The sequence below is a fragment of the Papio anubis genome, chromosome 17 (genome assembly GCF_008728515.1).
Source record: "Papio anubis isolate 15944 chromosome 17, Panubis1.0, whole genome shotgun sequence".
Taxonomy (NCBI): Eukaryota; Metazoa; Chordata; class Mammalia; order Primates; family Cercopithecidae; genus Papio; species Papio anubis.
The window spans coordinates 30,337,905-30,358,126 of NC_044992.1; the positions used below are offsets into that span (position 1 = coordinate 30,337,905).

At 46.4% G+C, this 20,222-nt stretch overlaps 2 protein-coding genes across 4 annotated transcripts in view; one reads left to right on the plus strand and one right to left on the minus strand.

The window, feature by feature from the left end:
- Positions 1-1,644: 1,644 nt before the first annotated feature.
- On the minus strand, positions 1,645-5,394 carry PIGW (phosphatidylinositol glycan anchor biosynthesis class W). Of its 3 annotated transcripts, none has more exons than XM_031657486.1 (2): positions 5,339-5,394; positions 1,645-3,318 (listed from the first exon to the last, which is right to left on the minus strand). In XM_031657486.1, exon 2 carries the CDS (start codon positions 3,308-3,310, stop codon positions 1,796-1,798), a length of 1,515 nt encoding a protein of 504 aa, XP_031513346.1. In that variant the 5' UTR covers positions 3,311-3,318; positions 5,339-5,394; the 3' UTR covers positions 1,645-1,795. The 3 variants fall into 3 exon arrangements, with proteins under 3 accessions (XP_031513346.1, XP_021784817.2, XP_031513345.1); XM_021929125.2 differs by lacking the exon at positions 5,339-5,394 and adding an exon at positions 4,811-4,926; XM_031657485.1 differs by lacking the exon at positions 5,339-5,394 and adding an exon at positions 4,522-4,561.
- The window catches only part of MYO19 (myosin XIX), a 42,783-nt gene continuing 27,918 nt past the window's right edge, over positions 5,358-20,222 (plus strand). The window contains 6 exon segments of the mRNA XM_031657484.1: positions 5,358-5,462; positions 6,280-6,429; positions 7,685-7,839; positions 13,062-13,200; positions 13,566-13,714; positions 15,907-16,020. Of these exon segments, the coding sequence (XP_031513344.1) occupies positions 7,828-7,839; positions 13,062-13,200; positions 13,566-13,714; positions 15,907-16,020 (414 nt within the window). The 5' untranslated portion in view covers positions 5,358-5,462; positions 6,280-6,429; positions 7,685-7,827.

Below are 20,222 nucleotides of genomic sequence, written 5' to 3' on the forward strand. Positions count from 1 at the left end.
CTCCCAACTTAGGACTTTTGCTGAGGGAGTCATCCATCTAAAATGTTCTCTGCCGTTTGCCCTCCAACCCCCAGACACCTAAGACTTTGTAACTCCTCATCCCACTAATCAGCTGTAGCTCAAAAACATCTGTGGGGGAAAACTTGACTCCTTACTAGGTCAGTTCTTGATTTGACACCCTTGACAACCTATACTTTTTCTTCATAACTTAGCATTTTACAGTATAAACATATACTGTAATGTTTATACTGTACATAATGTATGTACATATGGAGGAAACATAATGTGTTTCCTCCACTAGATTGCAAGCTCTGAGGTGTCAGGAAATTTGTGCTGTGCTTCTTAAATCCCTAGCATAGGGTAGGCTAAAAGATGAATTAATCCCAAAGCAAAACTTTTATTGCCTCGTAATTATTATGTGTATAAACTATAATACAACATACAATTCAGTCTATTTTTTTGTAGACAGGGTCTCACTATGCTTCCCAGGATGGTCTTGAACTCTTGGGCCCAAGTGATCCTCCCACCTGAGCCTCCAAAAGTGCTAGGATTACAGGCATGAGTCACCATGCCAGCCTTCCGTCTATTCTTTGGAGCATTTGTCTGACTTCACAGTATATAAGTATCTTATTTATTTTATTTTTAAAACTTTTCTTTTTTTTATCCACCCATCTGCACACTGGAGTATTTGATTTTAAACACTTGCTTCTTAGTCCTAGTTTTTATTCAAATTTAAATTGAGCAATAAAGAAGCATTGACAATCCACAGTTCACACTGAAATGTCAACATAAACGTTTCATTTTATATTTATTGTAAAAGCAATATACAATAAAAATACAGAATAGCATAAGGTTACATTAAGGTGGAAAGTAAAAATCTCCCCCCCAACAGTCTTTCAATGTCACAACTATAAAGTTTCTTTAAAATACTACTTAATACATTCTAACAAGTCACAAGGCTTTGTTTCTTCTTGGTTTTATTGTTGAGATACATTAAAATATTAAGCATTGGCCCAGTGTGGTGGCTTACACCTGTAATCCCAGCACTTTGGGAGGCCAAGGTGGGCGTATCACTTGAGTTCAGGAGTTTGAGACCACCCTGGCCAACATGGCAAAACCCCATCTCTACTAAAAATACAAAAATTAGCTGGGCGTGGTGGTGCACGCCTACAGTCCCAGCTACTCAGGAGGCTGAGGCAGGAGAATTGCTTGAACCAGGGAGGTGGAGGTTGCAGTGAGCTGAGATGGCACCACTATGGCACCACTACAATCTAGCCTGGGCAACAGAGCAAGACTGTGTCTCAAAAAAATAAAAATAAAAATAAAAATAAGCATCCCTACTGTTTAGAGGACTGAAACCCTATTTTGTAATAAAATATGGTTAACACTGTTGAGAAAAGCATGTTTGTTTGTTTGTTTGTTTGTTTGTTTGTTTTGAGACGGAGTCTCGCTTTGTCACCCAGGCTGGAGTGCAGTGGCGCGACCTCAGCTCACTGCAAGCTCTGCCTCCTGGGTTCACGCCATTCTCCTGCCTCAGCCTCCTGAGTAGCTGGCACTGCAGGTGCCTGCCACCACACCTGGCTAATCTTTTGTATTTTTTTAGTAAAGACAGGGTTTCACCATGTTAGCCAGGATGGTCTCGGTCTCCTGACCTGGTGATCCGCCTGCCTTGGCCTCCCAAAGTGCTGGGATTACAGGTGTGAGCCACCGCACCCGGCCAAAAAGCACAATTTCTTTACAATTAATATTCCTCATTAAATATTGCCCAAGTACTTATATATCCTACCCCTGCTGATCACCAAAATTGTATAGTCTTATCTTGCAAATATAGTACATATACAATTAAACAGTTGGAAAACATATAGAGATTGACCACAAATAAGGCCCACAAGGTACTGCTGTGTAATGTATCTACCATTAGGTTGATCAGGCCAGTTGTTATATTTGACAGCAAGAAAAATATTAACTGTTTTCTGTTGAGAGCTGTGATTAAACAAAGCCTGGGTTCCATTCTTTCAGCTTCAGGGATTAGATATTCTGAATGCTTTTTACTTGTAACAGGTGACTGGATAAGTTTCCAAGAACATGGTACCAGAGCTCCTTTAATTAGAAATTTGGCAAAACTCAAAATTATATCACCCAATAATAAACTACTAAGAAGGATCAGGCTAGAAGCAACTATCCAAATACAAAAGGCTAAATTTGCCATTCTTCGAGATACTGCTTCTACATTTACTTGAACTACATAAAGAGATATGAAGAGGCTAATAGCTGCCAGTAAAAGAAAACAGGCTACTTTTATCAAGTCTTTGATATGTGATCGGTTCTTATGCACATATAACCCTGTTTGCACACCAGCCATGTGTATTGCCACATACCCCAGGGTAGAGATTATTCCTTCGCGGTTGGCATTTAATAGACCAATCCGTGTGCCACTACCATCAGTGCCATACAATATTAACCTCTTCAGTGAGGTAAAGTCAAGGGCTAGCTGGTATAATACAGTAACACTGAGGGCAATAATCCAGGACTTATTTAGGGGAAAAATAATGAAAAGCAGTGGTGTTATCAATTTCACAACTATTATGGTAAAGAAAAAGTTCCAGTGAACTCCATACTCAGTTAAATGTTCCTGATAACCTATTGATTTTATAATGGCTAATCGTCCAATTCCTAGGAAGACTAATGGCCAAACGGAGTACAATGAGTTTGTAAAGTAATGCAATTTGGACCCTTCCATACATTTTCTCCTCCTGACCTCTAGACAAACCATTGCAGTCCCAAAAACAAAGCCACCTACTCCAAAATCCATTGCTCCTGTCCCATAGAGCTCAGTTTTGGCAAATCTTCTGGGAAAAAATGGGAAGTCCACAGCCAAAATAGCAATAGCAGTGAATGCACTGGTAATTACACGGAAACAGGAGATGGCTGGAATGTATTCTGATTCTAGACTGATGTTCAAGAATTTTTCAAGGATTTTTTGGAAAGGCAGTCTGGCATAGCAGGTCCTCCTTCGGTATATTTGATAGAACAACCCTGCCCCAAAGATAATTACAGCAAGAAGCTCAAGGAGGATAAATGAAGCCCAAATGGTCAAAGTGGCTACCATGGGAACTATTAGGACAACAAAGTCAATGAAGAATCTAGTTTTCCAGGTATGTGAGAAAGAGCACAAGTACTGTGAGAAAATGATCAGGAACCCTCTGCACAGGATACAGAATGCAGGAAAGCACAATCCCTGGGTGATTTCCAGCACGGTGGTTCCATTGAGGTTACTAACAAAAGCTTCCTTCATCTGCTTTTGAGACATTTTTCTTCCTGTGAAAACAAGAGCAAAGGAATGGATTTGTGAAAAGCAACATTCTTGTGTAATTAGCATACCTGGGTTAATTTTACTAGATTTCAGAGAAGAACTTTGGGCCCTAATGAGTTCACCTAGGATTTGTGATTCCCCTTCCAAGGATTGTGGGAAGAAGCTTAACACTAATGCATTTGGACAGAAATGTCATACTAATAGTATGAAATTATTGGTTACAAAGCTTCAGCTATTCCCTGTACAAGACAGATTCACAAAGAAAGTGAATTTGGGGCCGGGCGCAGTGGCTCACACCTGCAATCCTAGCACTTTGGAAGGCCGAGGTGGGAGGATCACCTGAGGTCAGGAGTTCGAGACTAGCCTGGCCAACATGGCAAAACCCCGTATCCACTAAAAATACAAAAATTAGCCAGGCATGATGGCACCCGCCTGTAATCCCAGCTACTTGGGAGGCTGAGGCAGGAGAATCGCTTGAACCAGGGAGGTGGAGGTTGGAGTGAGCCGAGATTGTGCCATTGCACTCCAGCCTAGGCCACAGAGTGAGACTGCATCTAAAAAAAAAAAAAAAAAAGTAAAAGAAAAGAAAGCGAATTTGGGATATAAACTGAGAATGGCATCATAGACAGATGGGAATTTCTATTATGGAGCACAGTACATACCATGAAGATTCTTTGATGAAAATTGAATAGACTTTACTAATGACTTTAATGCAAATTCAAAGGCTAGGGGCTAAGTACATTTTGAAGTTGGGGGCCTTGGTTCCAGTTCAGAGCCTCTCTAAACCTACTGCCTCGGTACAAAACGTGACCCCTGCAGTGATTTCTGGATTCCCAGGCTGCTCCTTCCCTCATTTACAGACAGCTACGTTTTCAGGTTAGGATGGAAGTAGGTACGATGGGTGCAATTAAGAATGGATGTATAACACATACTAGTGTTGGCTGCTCTTTTATTAAGGGCTGCAAAACACCTCTGAATGCCACACATAATTGTCTGAAAAACGGCATACTGGAAGAACACATTTGTTGGTCAAACATGAACCTAGAGCTTCTCAGTGTAACATGAAGTGAATAAGTAAGTGAATGCATGCATGCATTATGGCCTGTCTGCAACCTGCGACAATACCTCACAGTTGACCATTAAAAATAATGGTCAAATCAGTGGATCATTAAAAATAAAAAGTCCTAGCCGAGAGCAGTGGCTCATGCCTGTAATCCTAGCGCTTTGGGAGGAGAGAGGATCGCTTGAGGCCAGGAGTGAAAAAAAAGAAAAATTAAAAATTAGCTGAGCGTGGTGGTGCGCGCCTGTAATCCCAGCCACTCGCCAGGCTGAGGAGGGAAGATCGCTTGAGCTCAGAGGTTGAAGGCTGCAGTGAGCCGAGATCGCGCCACTGCACTCCTACCTGGGCAACAGAGGGAGGCTCCGTCTCTTAAAAAATAAACATAAAAAGTCTTTTTCCTGACAGACGCCCGACCTGGCCGCGCCCTGCCCGTATACCTCACGTGCTTCAACTGGTGCCGGCGCCCCCAACAGAGGGTCTACGTGGGCAGGGCCGCCGGACTCCCGCGGCACCCGCCAAACCACGCGGACACCAGCCGCTTCCGCCTCCCGCGCGGCGCTTCCGCCGACGGGGGCAGCTTGCACTTCCGGGCCAGCAGGTTCCGCGCGTCTCCGCCCATGATGGCGCTCGTCCCAGTGTTCCGTGGGCTACCCACTCCTGTCCTTATGTCCTTTGGGCTGGTGCAGGCCAGATCTTCTAGGGCTGTAGCCCTGAGAGGCGCGCCTGCAGAGGAAACGGCGCGCCATGCACCTCACGCGGCCCCTCAGACCTCACGGCGAGGCCCTATCGGGGTAATGGGGTCCGCGGGACCCGCACAAGACTCTGCCGCGGCGACCTCTACTGAAAGACCCCCAGCCCTGGGGGCGCCCGAAGGCCCAGGAAACTGTGCTTCCGCGCTTCTCCCCCAGAACGTGGGAAGCTGCCGCTTTACCCTCATTTTACCCCTGGGTCGCAAAACATCTCACCGTCGATGGAACCCGCAAGCCGGACCCGGCGTCCCGGCCAAGCCCCGCGCGGCGAGTGCGCGCCCCGCCCCTGGGGAGGAGCCGGCCGACCCCCGGCCACTTAGCTAGAGCCGCAGCCGACGGGGTGCGGTGCGGCGGTCCCAGCTGCCTCTCCTCACTGCTTGCTCCTGCTCCTCCTCTTTTCTCCCCTCCCCGTGTTCTTCCCGCCGCCTGACCTAGCCCGCCCGCCTTTCCAGTCTGGCCGGGCGGGGGCCTTAAGCACGGCGGCTCGGGCCGTGGGACCGGTGAGTGTCACCCCGATCCCAGATCTGAAGCCCTTCGCGACGCGGAAGGGGCTTGGGAGGCCAGTTTGCCCCGCAGCGTTGAGGCAGGAGGCATCTCCACCTCCCCTTCCAAAGCGCCGTTTCCCTTCTTTCTTCCCTTTTCCTTTTGACCGTCTTGTGCCTCACGAGGGGGTAGCCCAGCTCTTCACTCTTGTTTGAAACAACCTTTCTTGATCACCCTCCACCTTGCCACCTGGCCGGCAGGGGGCTGCCTGGGTGGGGAGAGGGTACTTGCTCCACTCTTCGCCCAGCTCAGGACCCCGGGAGGGGGCGGTTGGTCCCGGGAGGCGTCAGGGCAGCTGCGCCCTTGGCTGGGGTCACGTCCACCTTCCTGGGAAGGACATAGTCTCCCCGTGCCAGGTGCTTCCGGAACGGCATCCCAGCCCTGGGTTTGGCGGCACGTCGCCCGGACCAGGAGTCCCTGGTTCCCCCCGGGAACCTGGGGGCGGAGCCAGCTGGTCTCACGAGACCCTTACCCAGACTTTCTCAGCGTCTGCCCACCCACTGTCCTCCATGCCTAGAAAGAAACAGGCTGAGAAGGAGGGACTGGTGATCAGGTTGCCACTTGCCTTGATTCGGTGTTCCATTTACTCATTACCTTCTCCCTTCTGCCCACAGTGGTCACACCCTTTCCAGAAATTTTTGGCTGGTAACCGCAAAACCGACTGGAGCTGGGAGAACTGCAGAAAACTGCTCTGCTCTCACTTGACTCCAGCTGGGAGCTGATGCTGCATCGTGATAACTAACATTTGCAAAGCGCTCTCACAGGTATTAGCCCCTTTGATCCTTCATTTAGCCATGTGAGATCTGGATATTATCACTCCGTTTTATAAACAAGGAAACAGAGTAAGGCTTAGACAGTTCTTGGGTTCTGTGCCAGGGGCCTTGGGCTTTGGATTCAAACCCCAAACCTGTTGTGCTGCGCCTCTGGACCTATTGCTTCAGATGAGTTCCCAGTTGAAAGAGCTTTGTTCTCTGGAGCCCTCTGCATGGCTGTCCCTTGGATGGGGTACAGTCAGTGTCCAGGGTCAGTGTGTCCAGCACAGTCCTAATGCCTGTTTCCACCTGAATTGTCCTTTTTCCAGCTTCTATGGAAGTCCCTATCCCTGCGTTTTTTAAAGACTTGATGTGTTCAGAGCCTCAAGAAAGTCTCCACCAGCGTTAATCCATTGCAGGCACGCCTCACCCTCAGCCTCATCTCTCCTTGCTAGGGGTGGCGCCAAGGCCTAGAAAATTCCAAGTCTGAGGGTCCCTTAACCATTCTTCAAAGATTGGCTTAGGCCCAGCCTCACAACACCCCACCTCCCAGATGGATTCTGCTCCCTGAAATCCTTACCTTCTCGAGGTTGACACTGGACTGTTCACCTGATTAGTGCTCCCAAATGGATCATCAACCCTTAGTCGTAGTGCTAACAGTGTTTATCTTCTGAGTGAATACTCAGATTCGTACTTTGTGTGGTGTTGTCAAACCATGACCTCATTGACCTTCACAACCACTCCTATGAGGCAGATTTAACTGTCCCCATTTTCAAGGTAAGAAATGAAGGCAGGTGATGTGGCTGACCCAGGATCACACACCCAGTGAGTGGTTGAACTGTGATTTCCCTACCACACCACACCTTTCCTGGAGCAGCAAGAGATGACTCCAGCCTCCCCTCCCCACCAACGACTGGCTACACAGAACTAGGATATTTCTGTCTAGTGTAGAAGATAGGGCACAAGGCTTCTCTGTTTCCCCAGTGTCTTATTCCTCCTCCACAGCATGCTGACCCAGAGGATTTGCAGCCGCAACCCAACCCAAACCCTAACCCTGTAATAAAACTGGCCCAGGGAGCCTCTGAGGCTCTCATAAAAGTTTCCCCTGTCTCCTAATTGGCAAGGGAAAGGACAGGCTCACTCTCTGCCCGGGCCTGCCTTGCATCTCATTTTGGTTGCTCCTACTAGGTGGGAAGAATAGGAGTGAGTGAGTCACCCCAGAAAAGCCCTCACCTGTGTGTGGTCCTTGTCTTCTCTCATGCCACAGACTCTGGAGTGACTCGTGTGAGATTCCTCCAGAACTGAGCCCTTCGTTGGAACCATACCCCAGCCCATGGTCCCATGACTCGGTGGATAGTACTCCTTGTACCTCCTGCAACCCAGAACCCTGGCTGACCACTTCGAAGGAGGATGCTCCAGCAGGTAAAACCTCAACCTTAGATAACCCAGGCCCTCAAGCACCTGCAGCATCTTTTGCTAGCCCTAACCTGGAAGGAAGGGAAAGCCCCCTTAAAGGTCTTTCTTTTCTCTCCTCAAATTGTCTCTCCAGTGCCTTTTACTCGTCATCAAGAAACTCTTCCTGATACCTAATTTGAATCTGTCTTGTGGTTTTTAGCTCCTTTCTTTGGGATAGGTAAGGTGGGATGGGTAAGGGAATCCTTAGGGCACTTTAGGGATTCTACAGAGGAAGTCCTAAGAGATGTCCCTGCCACCCTGAATTGTTGAGGCATAGTAGAAGCTTGGGACTTCCAAGAGGATGTGTTCCTTGAAGCTGAGCCTTAAAGAACAAGAAGGAATTAGCCACGTGGAGAAGGAAAATAAGCACTCCAGGCAAAGAGGTCAGCCTGTGCAGAAATGCGGGAGACTATCTATGAGGAAATATAGAAGGATTCTGATGAGTGGATCATGGGTGCATGATCCCCATGTCTCTGCCTCTCTGAAAAGGCTACTGTTGCCCCAGGCCTGTTGGATTCCAAATCACCCTTTACAGTGGAGCTCTATCTCATACCCATATCATCCTTCATGTGTAGCTCCTGGTCCCGAGAGAGTGCCCGTACATATTTGCTGAATTTTTATTTTACCAAGTGTTGCCAGTTTTTACCAAGTGTTGCCAGGCACTGGGCTGAGGCAGATGTTGAGGGTGGTGCTTGCCCTCAAGGAGCTCAGAGTCTAGTGGAGTTTGGTAGGTAAGTGTCTGAACTCAGCAAGATAGCAGCTAGGTGTGGGGCTTGCCAGCCTCAAGGGAGCTATGGTAGACACTGCCACTTGACTTTCCAGCCATATGACTCCTGGAACAGGTTTGAAGGTAAGAAGCGGGCAAAACAATTGACTGCTCTGGGCATTTTTATTGCTTATTTTTAACTTTTTTTTTCTTTTATTAAAAAAGCAGTAATGTTCACCATAACCATACTAGCTGCTTCGCTGTGTTGAGTCCTTATTATGTAATAGGCATTATGCTAAGCATTTATATGTGTGATTTTGTATAATCCTCACAACCTCTCCATGAGAAAGATACAGTACTATATATACGTATATAGTGCTGTTATTTCCACATTTTGGAGATAAGGCTCCAAGAGGTTAAGTGGCTTATTCAGGGTCACATTGATTATCAGAAATTTGGAAAATATGCCCGGCCACCACACCCAGCCTAAAAGTGGCTCTTCTAATTAGGCAATAATACGTGAAGGGCCTTAAAATTATGCATGCATAGTTTAAGACTTAAACTTAAGCCTGCAATCCTGCTTCTCAAAAATGATCTGCGTAAAGGACATAAGAACGTCAGTGAATATAAAGCCATTTATAATTGTAAAAGAATTGAAAAAAAAACACAATGTCTAAACAGTAGACTGCTTAAAGTATATCAGTACAATGGAATAAAGCAAGTTACACAAAAATATAATACTTTTCAATGTTTTTAAAATATGTATTTAGGGAAGAAAACGTATGATATTCTCTAAAATATTGGTTATTTCTGGGTAGTATGATTATGGATTTTTATGCTCCTTTTGCTTTTCTCTATTTTCCTTTTTTTTTTTTTTTTTTTTTTTTGAAATGGAATCTTGCTCTGTCCCCAGGCTGGAGTGTAGTGGCGTAATCTCGGCTGACTGCAAGGTCCACCTCCCAGGTTCATGCCATGCCATTCTCCTGCCTCAGCCTCCCGAGTAGCTGGGACTACAGGCGCCAGCCACCTTGCCTGCTAATTTTTTGTATTTTTTAGTAGAGACACGGTTTCACCATGTTAGCCAGGATGGTCTCGATCTCCTGACCTCATGATCCGCCCACCTCGGCCTCCCAAAGTGCTGGGATTACAGGCATGAGCCACCGCACCTGGCCTCCAATTTTTTTTTAACAATTTTTTATTTTTATTTTTTTTAATTTTAGAGATGGGATCTCACTCTGTTGACAAGGCTGGTTTCAAACTCCTGACCTCAGGTGATCTGCCTGCTTCAGCCTCCCAAAGTGCTTTTACAGGAGTGAGTCACCGCATCCAGTCGTGAGACTGTGTCTCTTAAATAAATAAATAAATAATAAGGCCGGGCATGGTGGCTCATGCCTGTAATCCCAATACTTTGGGAGGCCAAGGCGGGCAGATCACCAGAGGCCAGGAGTTCGAGACCAGTCTTGCCAACATGGAGAAACCCCATTTCTACTCAGCCAGGTATGGTGGTGCATGCCTGTGATGCCAGCTGCTTGAGTGGCTGAGGCATGAGAATCACTTGAACCTGGGAAGCAGAGGTTGCAGTGAGCCTAGATTGTGCCACTTGCACTCCAGCCTGGGCAATAGAGTGAGACTCTGTGTCAAGAAAAGAAAAATACAAAAGCCGCTTTTAGAAGAAGAATAGCTAACCCTTTTTTTTTTTCTTTTTGAGACGGAGTCTCCTGCCTCTGTCGCCTCAGTAGCTGGAGTGCAGTGCGCCCGCAATCTCGCGCCCGGCTAATTTTTTGTATTTTTAGTAGAGACGGGGTTTCACCGTGTTAGCCAGGGTGGTCTCGATCTCCTGACCTTGTGATCCGCCCGCCTCGGCCTCCCAAAGTGCTGGAATTACAGGCGTGAGCCACCACACCCGGCCAGCTAACCCTTTTTGGTAGATTCCAGTTGGCCTTTCTAAATCTTTCATGTGTTTATGTGCTTATGAGTATCTGTGAGGTAGGTACCATTATCCCATTTTACAGATAAGAACTTTAAAAAATTATTTAGAGACAGGGTCTCACTTTGTCTCCCAGTGCAGTGGCATCACCATAGCTCACTGCAGCCTCAACCTCCTGGGCTGAAGCAACCCTCCTGTCTCTGCCTCTAGAGTAGCTGGGGTTACAGGCACATACCACCACGCCCAGCTAATTTTTAAGTATTTTTTTATAGAGACAGGGTCGCCTTGGCCTCCCTAAGTGCTGGGATTACAGGCTTGAGCCACGGTGGCCAGCTGGAAATTTTTCTATTTTTATTTATTTATTTATTTATTTATTATTTTTTGAGACGGAGTCTCACTCTGTTGCCCAGGCTGGATTGCAGTGGCATGATCTCGACTCACTGCAAGCTCCACCTCCCGGGTTCACACCATTCTCCTGCCTCAGCCTCCCAAGTAACTGGGACTACAGGCACCTGTCACCAAGCCCGGCTAATTTTTTTCTATTTTTTAGTAGAGACGGGGTTTCACCGTGTTAGCCAGGATAGTCTCGATCTCCTGACCTCGTGATCCACCTGCCTTGGCCTCCCAAAGTGCTGGGATTACAGGCGTGAGCCACCGCTCCCAGCCATTTTTATTTTTTACTTTAGAGACAAGTTCTTGCTCTGTTGCCCAGGCTGGAGTGCAGTGGTACGATCATAAACTCATTGCAGCCTCGAACTTTTAGGCCCAAGTGCGTCTTCTGCCTCAGCCTCCCAAGTAGCTGGGATTACAGGGACCAGACAAAGAGAATTGAGGCACAAAGAGATTAAGAAATTAACATAAGAGTATATAACTGTAAGAGGTAGAATCAGGATTCAAACCCAGACAACTAGCTTTCAAGTCCGGGTACTTGATCACTATACTCAGATGCCTCTCTGGTTGGATCAGAACTCTTCATAAATTGTGTCTGAGTCTGTGAGTGGTTTGTGTGGTGGTGTTTTTTTTCCTTCATTAAAGCAGAGGGATATGCGTAGATCTAGCTGTGCTCTGACCTCAGCAGTTACCCTGGAGGTCAAGAGCCTACCTTGTACATTGTAGTGGGCCCAAAGTTCAGAGAACAGGCAGTGGTTTTGGAAGAAATGCATTACTGGGCCTCTTGGAGGAAACTTGCCACCATGGCTTATTTCCCTGAGAGGTTTGGAATTTTAGGCTCACCATTCTCATTGGAAATCCACCTGCTGTATCACAGACCTCTTCCTTCAAAAGCACATTTCAGCAAGATACCTGTCTTCAACCCCCACTCTATCTTCCTTGCATCCCCAAAGGAGACAGTAGGAGAAATGGGACCACGGGAGGAAGTGGAGGGATGATACATGTGGAAAGGGTTGGCATCAAGGATGGGCAGAGGAAGATAGGGTGACTCATGCCTCTAGTCCCAGCTACTCAGGAAGGTGAGGTAGAAGGATCACTTGAGCTCAGGAGTTGGAGGTGCAGTTAGCTATTATCACGCCATTGCACTCCAGCCTGGGTAGCAGAGCGAGACTCTGTCTCTTAAAAAAGAAAGAAAGAAAGAAAGAAAAAGATAGGCAAGGGAGAAGGGACCTGTTCCCTTGGTGCCTGTTCTTGACCTCAGACAGCCTTCTGAGCCAGGCTTTCTCCAGCAGACCCAGGCCAAGGGAATCAATTCATTAGCCAGCCTAAATTTAAGCCATGAAAGGCAGGTGATGAAGACATGGGGCTACCTCTCTGGGAAGGTACAGCTGTTTTACATCAAAAGCTGTACTGTCTCTTCCCAAAAAGGCCTAACCCATGGTTCTTTTCCTTTGCAACATTCCTATAGCAGCCTTTTGGGCCCCACCCCAGCCAGGCCCAGTAAGGCTATTAGCCTGGAAGTGGATTTGGCCGGAGCTCTTGGCAGAAGAGATAGCATTTGTTGAGTACATGCTGTATGTCAGGCACTGACTAAATGCTTTGTATATCTCTTCTTTTCTTCCTAATAACCCTGTCAGTTGAGTTTATTTTCCTTTATTTACAAATAAAGAAGCTATGACTCAAAGAGAGTAACTTAGACCCAGGCTCACAGGGCTAGTAAGAGGCAGAACTGAAATTTGAACCCAACCAGACTATGATACCAGAGTCTCCTTCTACTATACAGGTTCCCACCCTTCTATAGCTGCCAGCTGTTCTGAGTACCAGCTCTCATGGCTTTCATGGTTTGTTGTTCTTTTTTTTTGAGATGGAGTCTTGCTCTATCGCCCAGGCTGGAGTGCAGTAGCACAATCTCAGCTCATTGCAAGCTCCATCTCCTGGGTTCACACCATTCTGCATCAGCCTCCTGAGTAGCTGGGACTACAGGTGCCCGCCACCACGGCCGGCTAATTTTTTGTATTGTTTTTAGTAGAGACGGGGTTTCACCATGTTAGCCAGGATGGTCTCGATCTCCTGACCTCGTGACCCGCCCACCTTGGCCTCCCAAAGTGCTGGGATTATAGGCATGAGCCACCTCGCCTGGCCTCACCTTCATGTTATCTCTTCCAGGTCAATGGCCACAATCCGGGGTCTGATGGCCAAGCCAGGGAATACCTCAGAGAAGATCTGCAGGAGTTCCTGGATGGGGAGGTCCTGCTGTACCAGCTGGATGACCTCACCAGGGTGAATCCTGTGACGCTAGAGACAGGTATGGGCCTCCCTTTCCTCAAGAGTACCATCTCCAGGAGGTTGGAGGTGCAATGAGAGTAGTCAGCGCAGTTTCTCCAGGTCAGACGGAGGTCGGCAGGACTCCTGATCTGGAGCCAGGCGGGCTGCTCCAGACCTCTGCCCGAGGGAGCATGGGCAGCTGCACCTGGGCTCCCCAGGGCATGCTTTGCTTCAGATTTGGAGCTCATCTTAATTAGATCTTGTATCTATTCTTCAGGGAGCTGCTGGGATTTAATGATTCTTGGCTAATTGCAGAAAGAGGGCTGTTAGTTAAGCAGGTGTGTGTCTGTGTGTGTGGTTTGTCTATGTTTGAGCCAGAGTTTGCTAAAGGCATCTCTGCCTCAGTCCTCAGGTGCCTTCAGGCCCGGTACATGGCAGACAGATTCTATACCAATGCTGGCTGCACCCTGGTAGCTCTGAACCCCTTCAAGCCCATTCCTCAGCTCTACTCGCCCGAGCTAATGAGAGAGTACCATGCTGCGCCTCAGCCCCAGGTAAGGCTCTGCCGCTTCCTGTGGCCTCAGGGCTCCTCTACCTCCCCCTAAACCTCTTTGCGGTTTCCTTGTCCTTATTCATCTGTTCACCAGCCATGTGGGTCATTCAGAGTCTGCTAGTGCCACGGCCTGCCCAATAGGAGCTGGCAGAATTTTGAACCGTAAAGAACTGACTACAGGACAGACGGTGCAAAGTGGAGAATAAATAAATATTTGTTTAACTGAGTGTCTTATGTCTCTAAAATAGAGATTTAAGAGAAAGGATTTTTTTCTTTTGTTTGCGGTTTTATTAATAGGAAAGGATTGATGAAGGTATTATATATTTGTGTATTTAACCAACTACCTTTTTTTATTATTATTATTTATTTATTTATTTTGAGATGGAGTTTCACTCTTGTTGCCCAGGCTGGAGTGCAATGGCGTGATCTGGGCTCACCGCAACCTCTGCCTCCTGAGTTCAAGCAATTCTCCTGTTTCAGTCTCCTGAGTAGCTGGGATTACAGGCATATGCCACCACGCCCGGCTAATTTTGTATTTTTAGTAGAGATGGGGTTTCTCCATATTGGTCAGGCCGGTCTCCAACTCCTGACCTCAGGTGATCCGCCCACCTCGGCCTCCTGAAGTGCTGGAATTACGGGTGTGAGCCACCACACCCGGCCCTGTTTATTTTGAGACTGAGTCTCTCCCTATCACCCAGGCTGGAGTGCAGTAGTGTGATCTCGACTCACCACAACCTCCGCCTCCAGGGTTCAAGCGATTCTCGTGCCTCAGCCTCCCAAGTAGCTGGGACTGCAGGCACCCACCACCATGCCCAGCTAATTTTTGTATTTTTAGTAGAGATGGGATTTCACCATGTTGCCCAGGCTGGTCTCGAACTCCTGACCTCAAGTGATCCACCTGCCGTAGCCTCCCAAAGTGCTGAGATTATAGGCATGAGCCACCAAGTCCCCCAAAACTACCTTTTTTAGAAAAGAATGAAATTATACACGATAGGGATTGCCCTGGAAAATTCAGCATATGTTTATCTCTACTGAGGAAAGTAATTTATTCCTCTACTGAGAAAAGGATAAATTATTTGGGGTGGGCTGGTGGAGGTACAGACAGATAATGAGCTTGTTGGTGTAAAAGTGCATGATGCATTCAGGGAGAGGTGAGAGAAAACTTGCTGGCAGGAGGGAGGTCTTGGGGGCAAGAGGGAGTAGATGAGAGCAGGAAGACGAGAAAGCCAGGGCTATTTGTGAAGAGTCTGAAGCACTATAGCAGGCAGAGAGAATCTGCAGAGCATCTTCATCCACATAGGGGTGGGTCTGGGAACAGAACCCACTAGACGAATAATTACTCTGGGAGTTGGGTTCGAGAAGGTGAGACAGGAGGCAGATACAACAGTTGGAGGCTTTGTATCCCTCCAGGTGATAGGTGGCTGAGGCAAGGGCAGGTGTAGAGAGGAATGGCTCTGACACCATATGGAACAGTTGCCTTCTCCCTCAGCAAGCTGTGGGTAAGTGATCACTGCTGGCTGGGCTAGCTAGGCATTGTGTAGATGGCCTGGCCCTCCAGATGTTCATTCATGATGAAGTATCCAGTTGGAATCCAGGGGAAGTCTGTCCTGCCTCCTCAAAGGTAAAAGCCAAGTTGTAGTCCCCTCTGTTTCCTCAGCATCCAGCTTGATTGATGCCTAGTACATTGAAGACAGCTAATAGTTGTTGATGAAAAGAAGAACAGTGGCTTTGGAATTTAAATCACATGGATATGTTTACTTGCTGAGTGGCCTTGAAAGGTTATTTAACTCCTGTGAACCTCACATTCCTCATCTATAAAATAGGGTTATATTTCCAATTAGTGGACAGACTTCTTAGGCAGTAGTTTGTAAGAACTTTGCAAATTGCAAATTATAATAATATGAAGTAACAGGAAGAAGGATAAGACAATTAAAGCAAGATTAAATGGGAGTATAAAGTGTTAATGTCGTAAACTGGTCAAGGCTAGCACTGCTTCTAGGCTGAGAGAAGATGAGTAGGTAAAGCCAACATAGGGGTCCTAAAGTTGGGCCTAACACTGTGACATCCAGAAAATTTTTCTGAAGGAAGCATCCAACCACTGCTATTGGCAGCCTCCCCATCTCAGTCATCACTGGCTCAGTCATTGAAAAACAGGCATTCCCTCACATGACCTTTCACTCCTTGATGTTCCAGAAACTGAAGCCCCATGTGTTCACTGTGGGTGAACAGACCTACAGGAATGTCAAGAGCCTGATTGAACCAGTCAACCAGTCCATTGTTGTCAGTGGAGAGAGTGGCGCTGGAAAGGTAGGAAGACGTCTTTCCTGTCCTGTCAGCTCATGATGGGCTGGGTGGGCAGGGAGGCAGGGGTCATTTCTTGTCCTCCCTTGTGGAGTTGTTTGCTGCCTAATCATTTCCAGATAGGCTGGCTGAAGCTGGGGTTGGTGCACAATGGTGGACTAGCACTGGGCCGGAAGTCAAGAGACAGGATTCCGATCCAGGCTCTACTGCTAGCTGTGCCATCGCCCTGGGTGAAATAGGAATGAAGCTTCCTTTCTAAGCCTTACTTTCTCATCGAAAGTCTCTCCCAGCTCTGACACCACTGGAAACAAAAGTCAGCTGCTGGGGATTCCAACATAGTGGTTAAGAGCACATCAGAAAAGTACTTAGCTTCTGCAAAACTCTCAGTTCTTCCACTTGTAAAATGGAAGGGAAGGGAGGACCAACACCTGACTCATAGGACTTCTGTGAGAGTTAAATGAGTCACTGTACAAATGGCACCTGGTGGCATGCTTGGCATGTGGCAGTGCTCCTCCAAAGTAGCTGGGGTTCTTGTGGGAAAGGGTTTATTGGAGTAGACCACCTGAACCCTCTGGGTTGCCCATGGTGGCAAGGGCAGTGCATTGGGCCAGGTGTTGGGGGGGACAGAAGCTCCTGGTATGGCCACGTGGCCTCCTGGGTAGCAGAATCACAACAGGTGAGACAGGATGTTGCACACAGATGAATGAGGAGTTACACAGCTGGTCAAAGGAGACTATTGGCCAAGGCCTTGCCACCTTCTTGACAAGCCTCACCCAGCTGCCTCGCCCTTTCCACAACACTTTTACCTTCATGAGGAACTCTTTGGACCATAAACTCCTGTCTTCGCTCACATATGAGAATTGCTGAACACTGAGAATTTGCGAGGTTCTAGGCGTCTGGCTGGGCACTGAGGGGTGACAGGGGGAGGAACAGAGATGAAAAATGCAACATGTAGTTTTCAAGGGGCACTTAGTCCCCTGAGAGAGACAGACAAGGAAACGAAGACAGTAAGTTGCAGGGATGAGGTCTTGGACTTGGGTTAGGAGGGGATCTCTAGGAGCTATATCAAGGTTGCTAGTGAAGTGGCTGATGCCTTCTCAACAGAGCCTTCTCCCCCCAGAATTGCTCTGGGGAACTGAAGCTGAACCTGGCCCAAGACTCATCCAACCAGAGAGCTTGGTAACCCTTTATTGAGCAGCCACTGTAGCCCTCGGCTGGCCCTGGTTTATTTTCAAAAATTTATTTATAAATTTTTACTATTAATAAATAGTAATGTAGTTACATAGTTCAAAAAATCAAGCAATACTGCAAGACTTATAAAGAAAAACAGCAAACCTGCTCCTTTTATCTCAACCTTGTTGCATCTCTCCAGATGCAGTTACGTGCACATCTTTTATCAGTTTATTTGGGTGTTTCCATCCATATTTTTAAACTATTGCTTATATTGTTACTGACTTTTTGGTTTTAGACCTTATCTGTTCACTTCCTACTTTGATGAGGATTTAGCCCTTATTTCCCTGCCCTCAAAATACGTATTCTGTATATAATTATTTCATAATTGTTAATTAAGTTATTAAGCAGTATTTACATGGTTATGGTGGTGTATATTCACAGCAGAGCCATATGATATACTATATATTTTGTATAATTTTTGTTTTCCCTCTGTTTTCTCTCTTTAGTTTAACAGTGGTGTACAAAAACTAAACCAGTGAAAAAGTGGGGCAAGTGAAATAAATAATAAATAATTGCCCAATTTTTTTCACTTGTTTAGTTTTTATATACCATTATTAACTCATTACCAGACTTGTCACCAAATCTGGAAAACACCTGTCAAACTGGCAAGCAAATCAGGTTCTTTCATTGGAGATGCCCTTCCTAGAGTTCTCAGACTACATCTTTTCTTCCATCTGGATTGGTGGCTACTGAGGGCTGCTGCCACACAGCTGTTGCATGGAAGCGTCTTTGCCTCTGCACATCCCCAGATTCCCATCTGTCCTAGGATAAATCTCCCATGGCAGGAGCTCATGGCTTTCTCTTTATTTTGTTTTTGTTTTTTGTTTTTTTTTGAGACAGGGTCTCTGTCACCCAGGCTGGAGTGCAGCAGCACAATCTCAGCCCACTGCAACCTTTGCCTTCCCAGTTCCAATGATTCTCATGCCTCAGTGTCCCGAGTAGCTAGGATTATAGATGCACAGCACCACAGCCAGCAAATTTTTTTTTTTTTTTTTTTTTGAGACAGAGTCTTGCTCTGTCACCCAGGCTGGAGTGCAGTGGCATGATCTTGGCTCACTATAAGCTCCGCCTCCCAGGTTCACGCCATTCTCCTGCCTCAGCCTCCTGAGTAGCTGGGACTACAGGCGCCTGCCATCACACCTGGCAAATTTTTTGTATTTTTAGTAGAAACAGGGTTTCACTGTGGTAGCCAGGATGGTCTCGATCTCCTGACCTCGTGATCCGCTTGCCTTGGCCTCCCAAAGTGCTAGGATTACAGGCGTGAGCCACCACGCCCAGTCTGCTAATTTTTATATTTTTAGTAGAGACAGAGTTTCGCCATGTTGGCCAGGCTGGTTTTGAACTCCTGGCCTCAAGTGATCTTCCCACTTTGGCCTCCCAAAGTGCTGGGTTTACGGGCATGAGCCACCACACCTAGTCACCATGGCTTTCTTTTTCTTCATTTACTGCCTTGTTTTGTTTTTATGAACCATATTCTTTTTTTTTTTTTTTTGAGACCGAATCTCGCACCGTCGCCTAGGCTGGAGTGCAGTGGTGTGATCTCGGCTCAGTGCAGCCTCCGCCTCCTGGTTTCAAGCAGTTCTCTACCTCACCCTCCTCCCAAGTAGCTGGGATTATAGGCGCCTGCCACCCCACCTGGCTAATTTTTGTATTTTTAGTAGAGACGGGGTTTCACCATCTTGGCCAGACTGATCTTGAACTCCTGACTTCGTGATTCACCCGCCTCGGCCTCCCAAAGTGTTGGGATTACAGGCGTGAGCCATTGTGCCCGGCCAAACCATATTCTTTAGTAGTTTCCTGAACAAGGTATGTGGAGGACAAATTGTTGCACATCTGAAAATGTTTATTCTGCCTCAAATCTCATTGATATTTTGACTGGGTTTTATAATTCCAGGTTAGAAATAATTTTCTTTCTGAATATAGAGATTTTCTTTTCTTTTTTTCTTTCTCTTTTTTTTTCTTTTTTTCTTTTTTTCTTTTTTTTTTTTTGAGATAGTATCTTGCTCTGTTGTCATGCTGGAGTGCAGTGGCACAGTCTCGGGTCACTGCAACCTCCGCCTCCCGGGTTCAAGCAATTCTCCTGCCTCAGCCTCCCGAGTACCCAGGACTGCAGGCACGCACCACCACGCCCAGCTAATTTTTGTATTTTTAGTAGAGATGGGGTTTCACCATGTTGGCCAGGATGATCGCAATCTCTTGACCTTGTGATGCGCCCACCCCGGCCTCCCAAAGTGCTGGGATTACAGGCGTGAGCCACTGTGCCTGGCTGAAGTTTTATTTTCATATATTGCTGTTGAGAGTCCCAGTCTGTAATGGTGATTTTTTTTTCCCCAAAAGCTTTTAGGTATTAAAATTCACAGTGCTGTGTTGTGATATGGCCTTTCTTCACTTATTAAGCTGGGTACTTTGTGTGGGTCTTTTTAACTTGGAAACTCAGTATTTTTGTATTATATCTAATAATTTCCTCCCCTGTTTTCTCCTTCTGGAACTTCTATTAGGAAATTTCGTTAGTTGTCTCATATTCATATTTTTCTCACCTATTCTCCTTTCTCTTTATTATTTTAATCTTGTGGGAGATATTTGCTTCTTTACCTTCCAATTCTTTGTAACTTTGAATATTTGTTAAAAATTTTAATTCTGAGTTCTAGTTTTTTTTCTAACGTTTATGATATTTGTCATTTCATGTAAAAGAGGCTTATGAAATAGTTAATGATTGTTGAGTATCTGTTCATATTTGAAAATAAGGCATTAAGCAACTGATTAGAATCTTTGTTTATGGACAAGACTGTCAACCAGTGGGGCCTCACTGTAGGTAGCTTTTTAAACTTGTGGGACCCTGAACAGCCGTAACTTTTCCCATGAGCTTATTGGTATGTCCAGAAAATTTTCCTCCAATCTCTGCAGCAGAGAGGTGGAAACTATAAAGAATCAAATGGAGATGGTAAAAATTTTAAACATGATAAATAATTCTTTAG

What these genes read in the sequence shown, in the direction of transcription:
- PIGW (XM_031657486.1), bottom strand. Translation starts at nt 3,310, where the DNA reads ATGTCTCAAAAGCAGATGAAGGAAGCTTTTGTTAGTAACCTCAATGGA.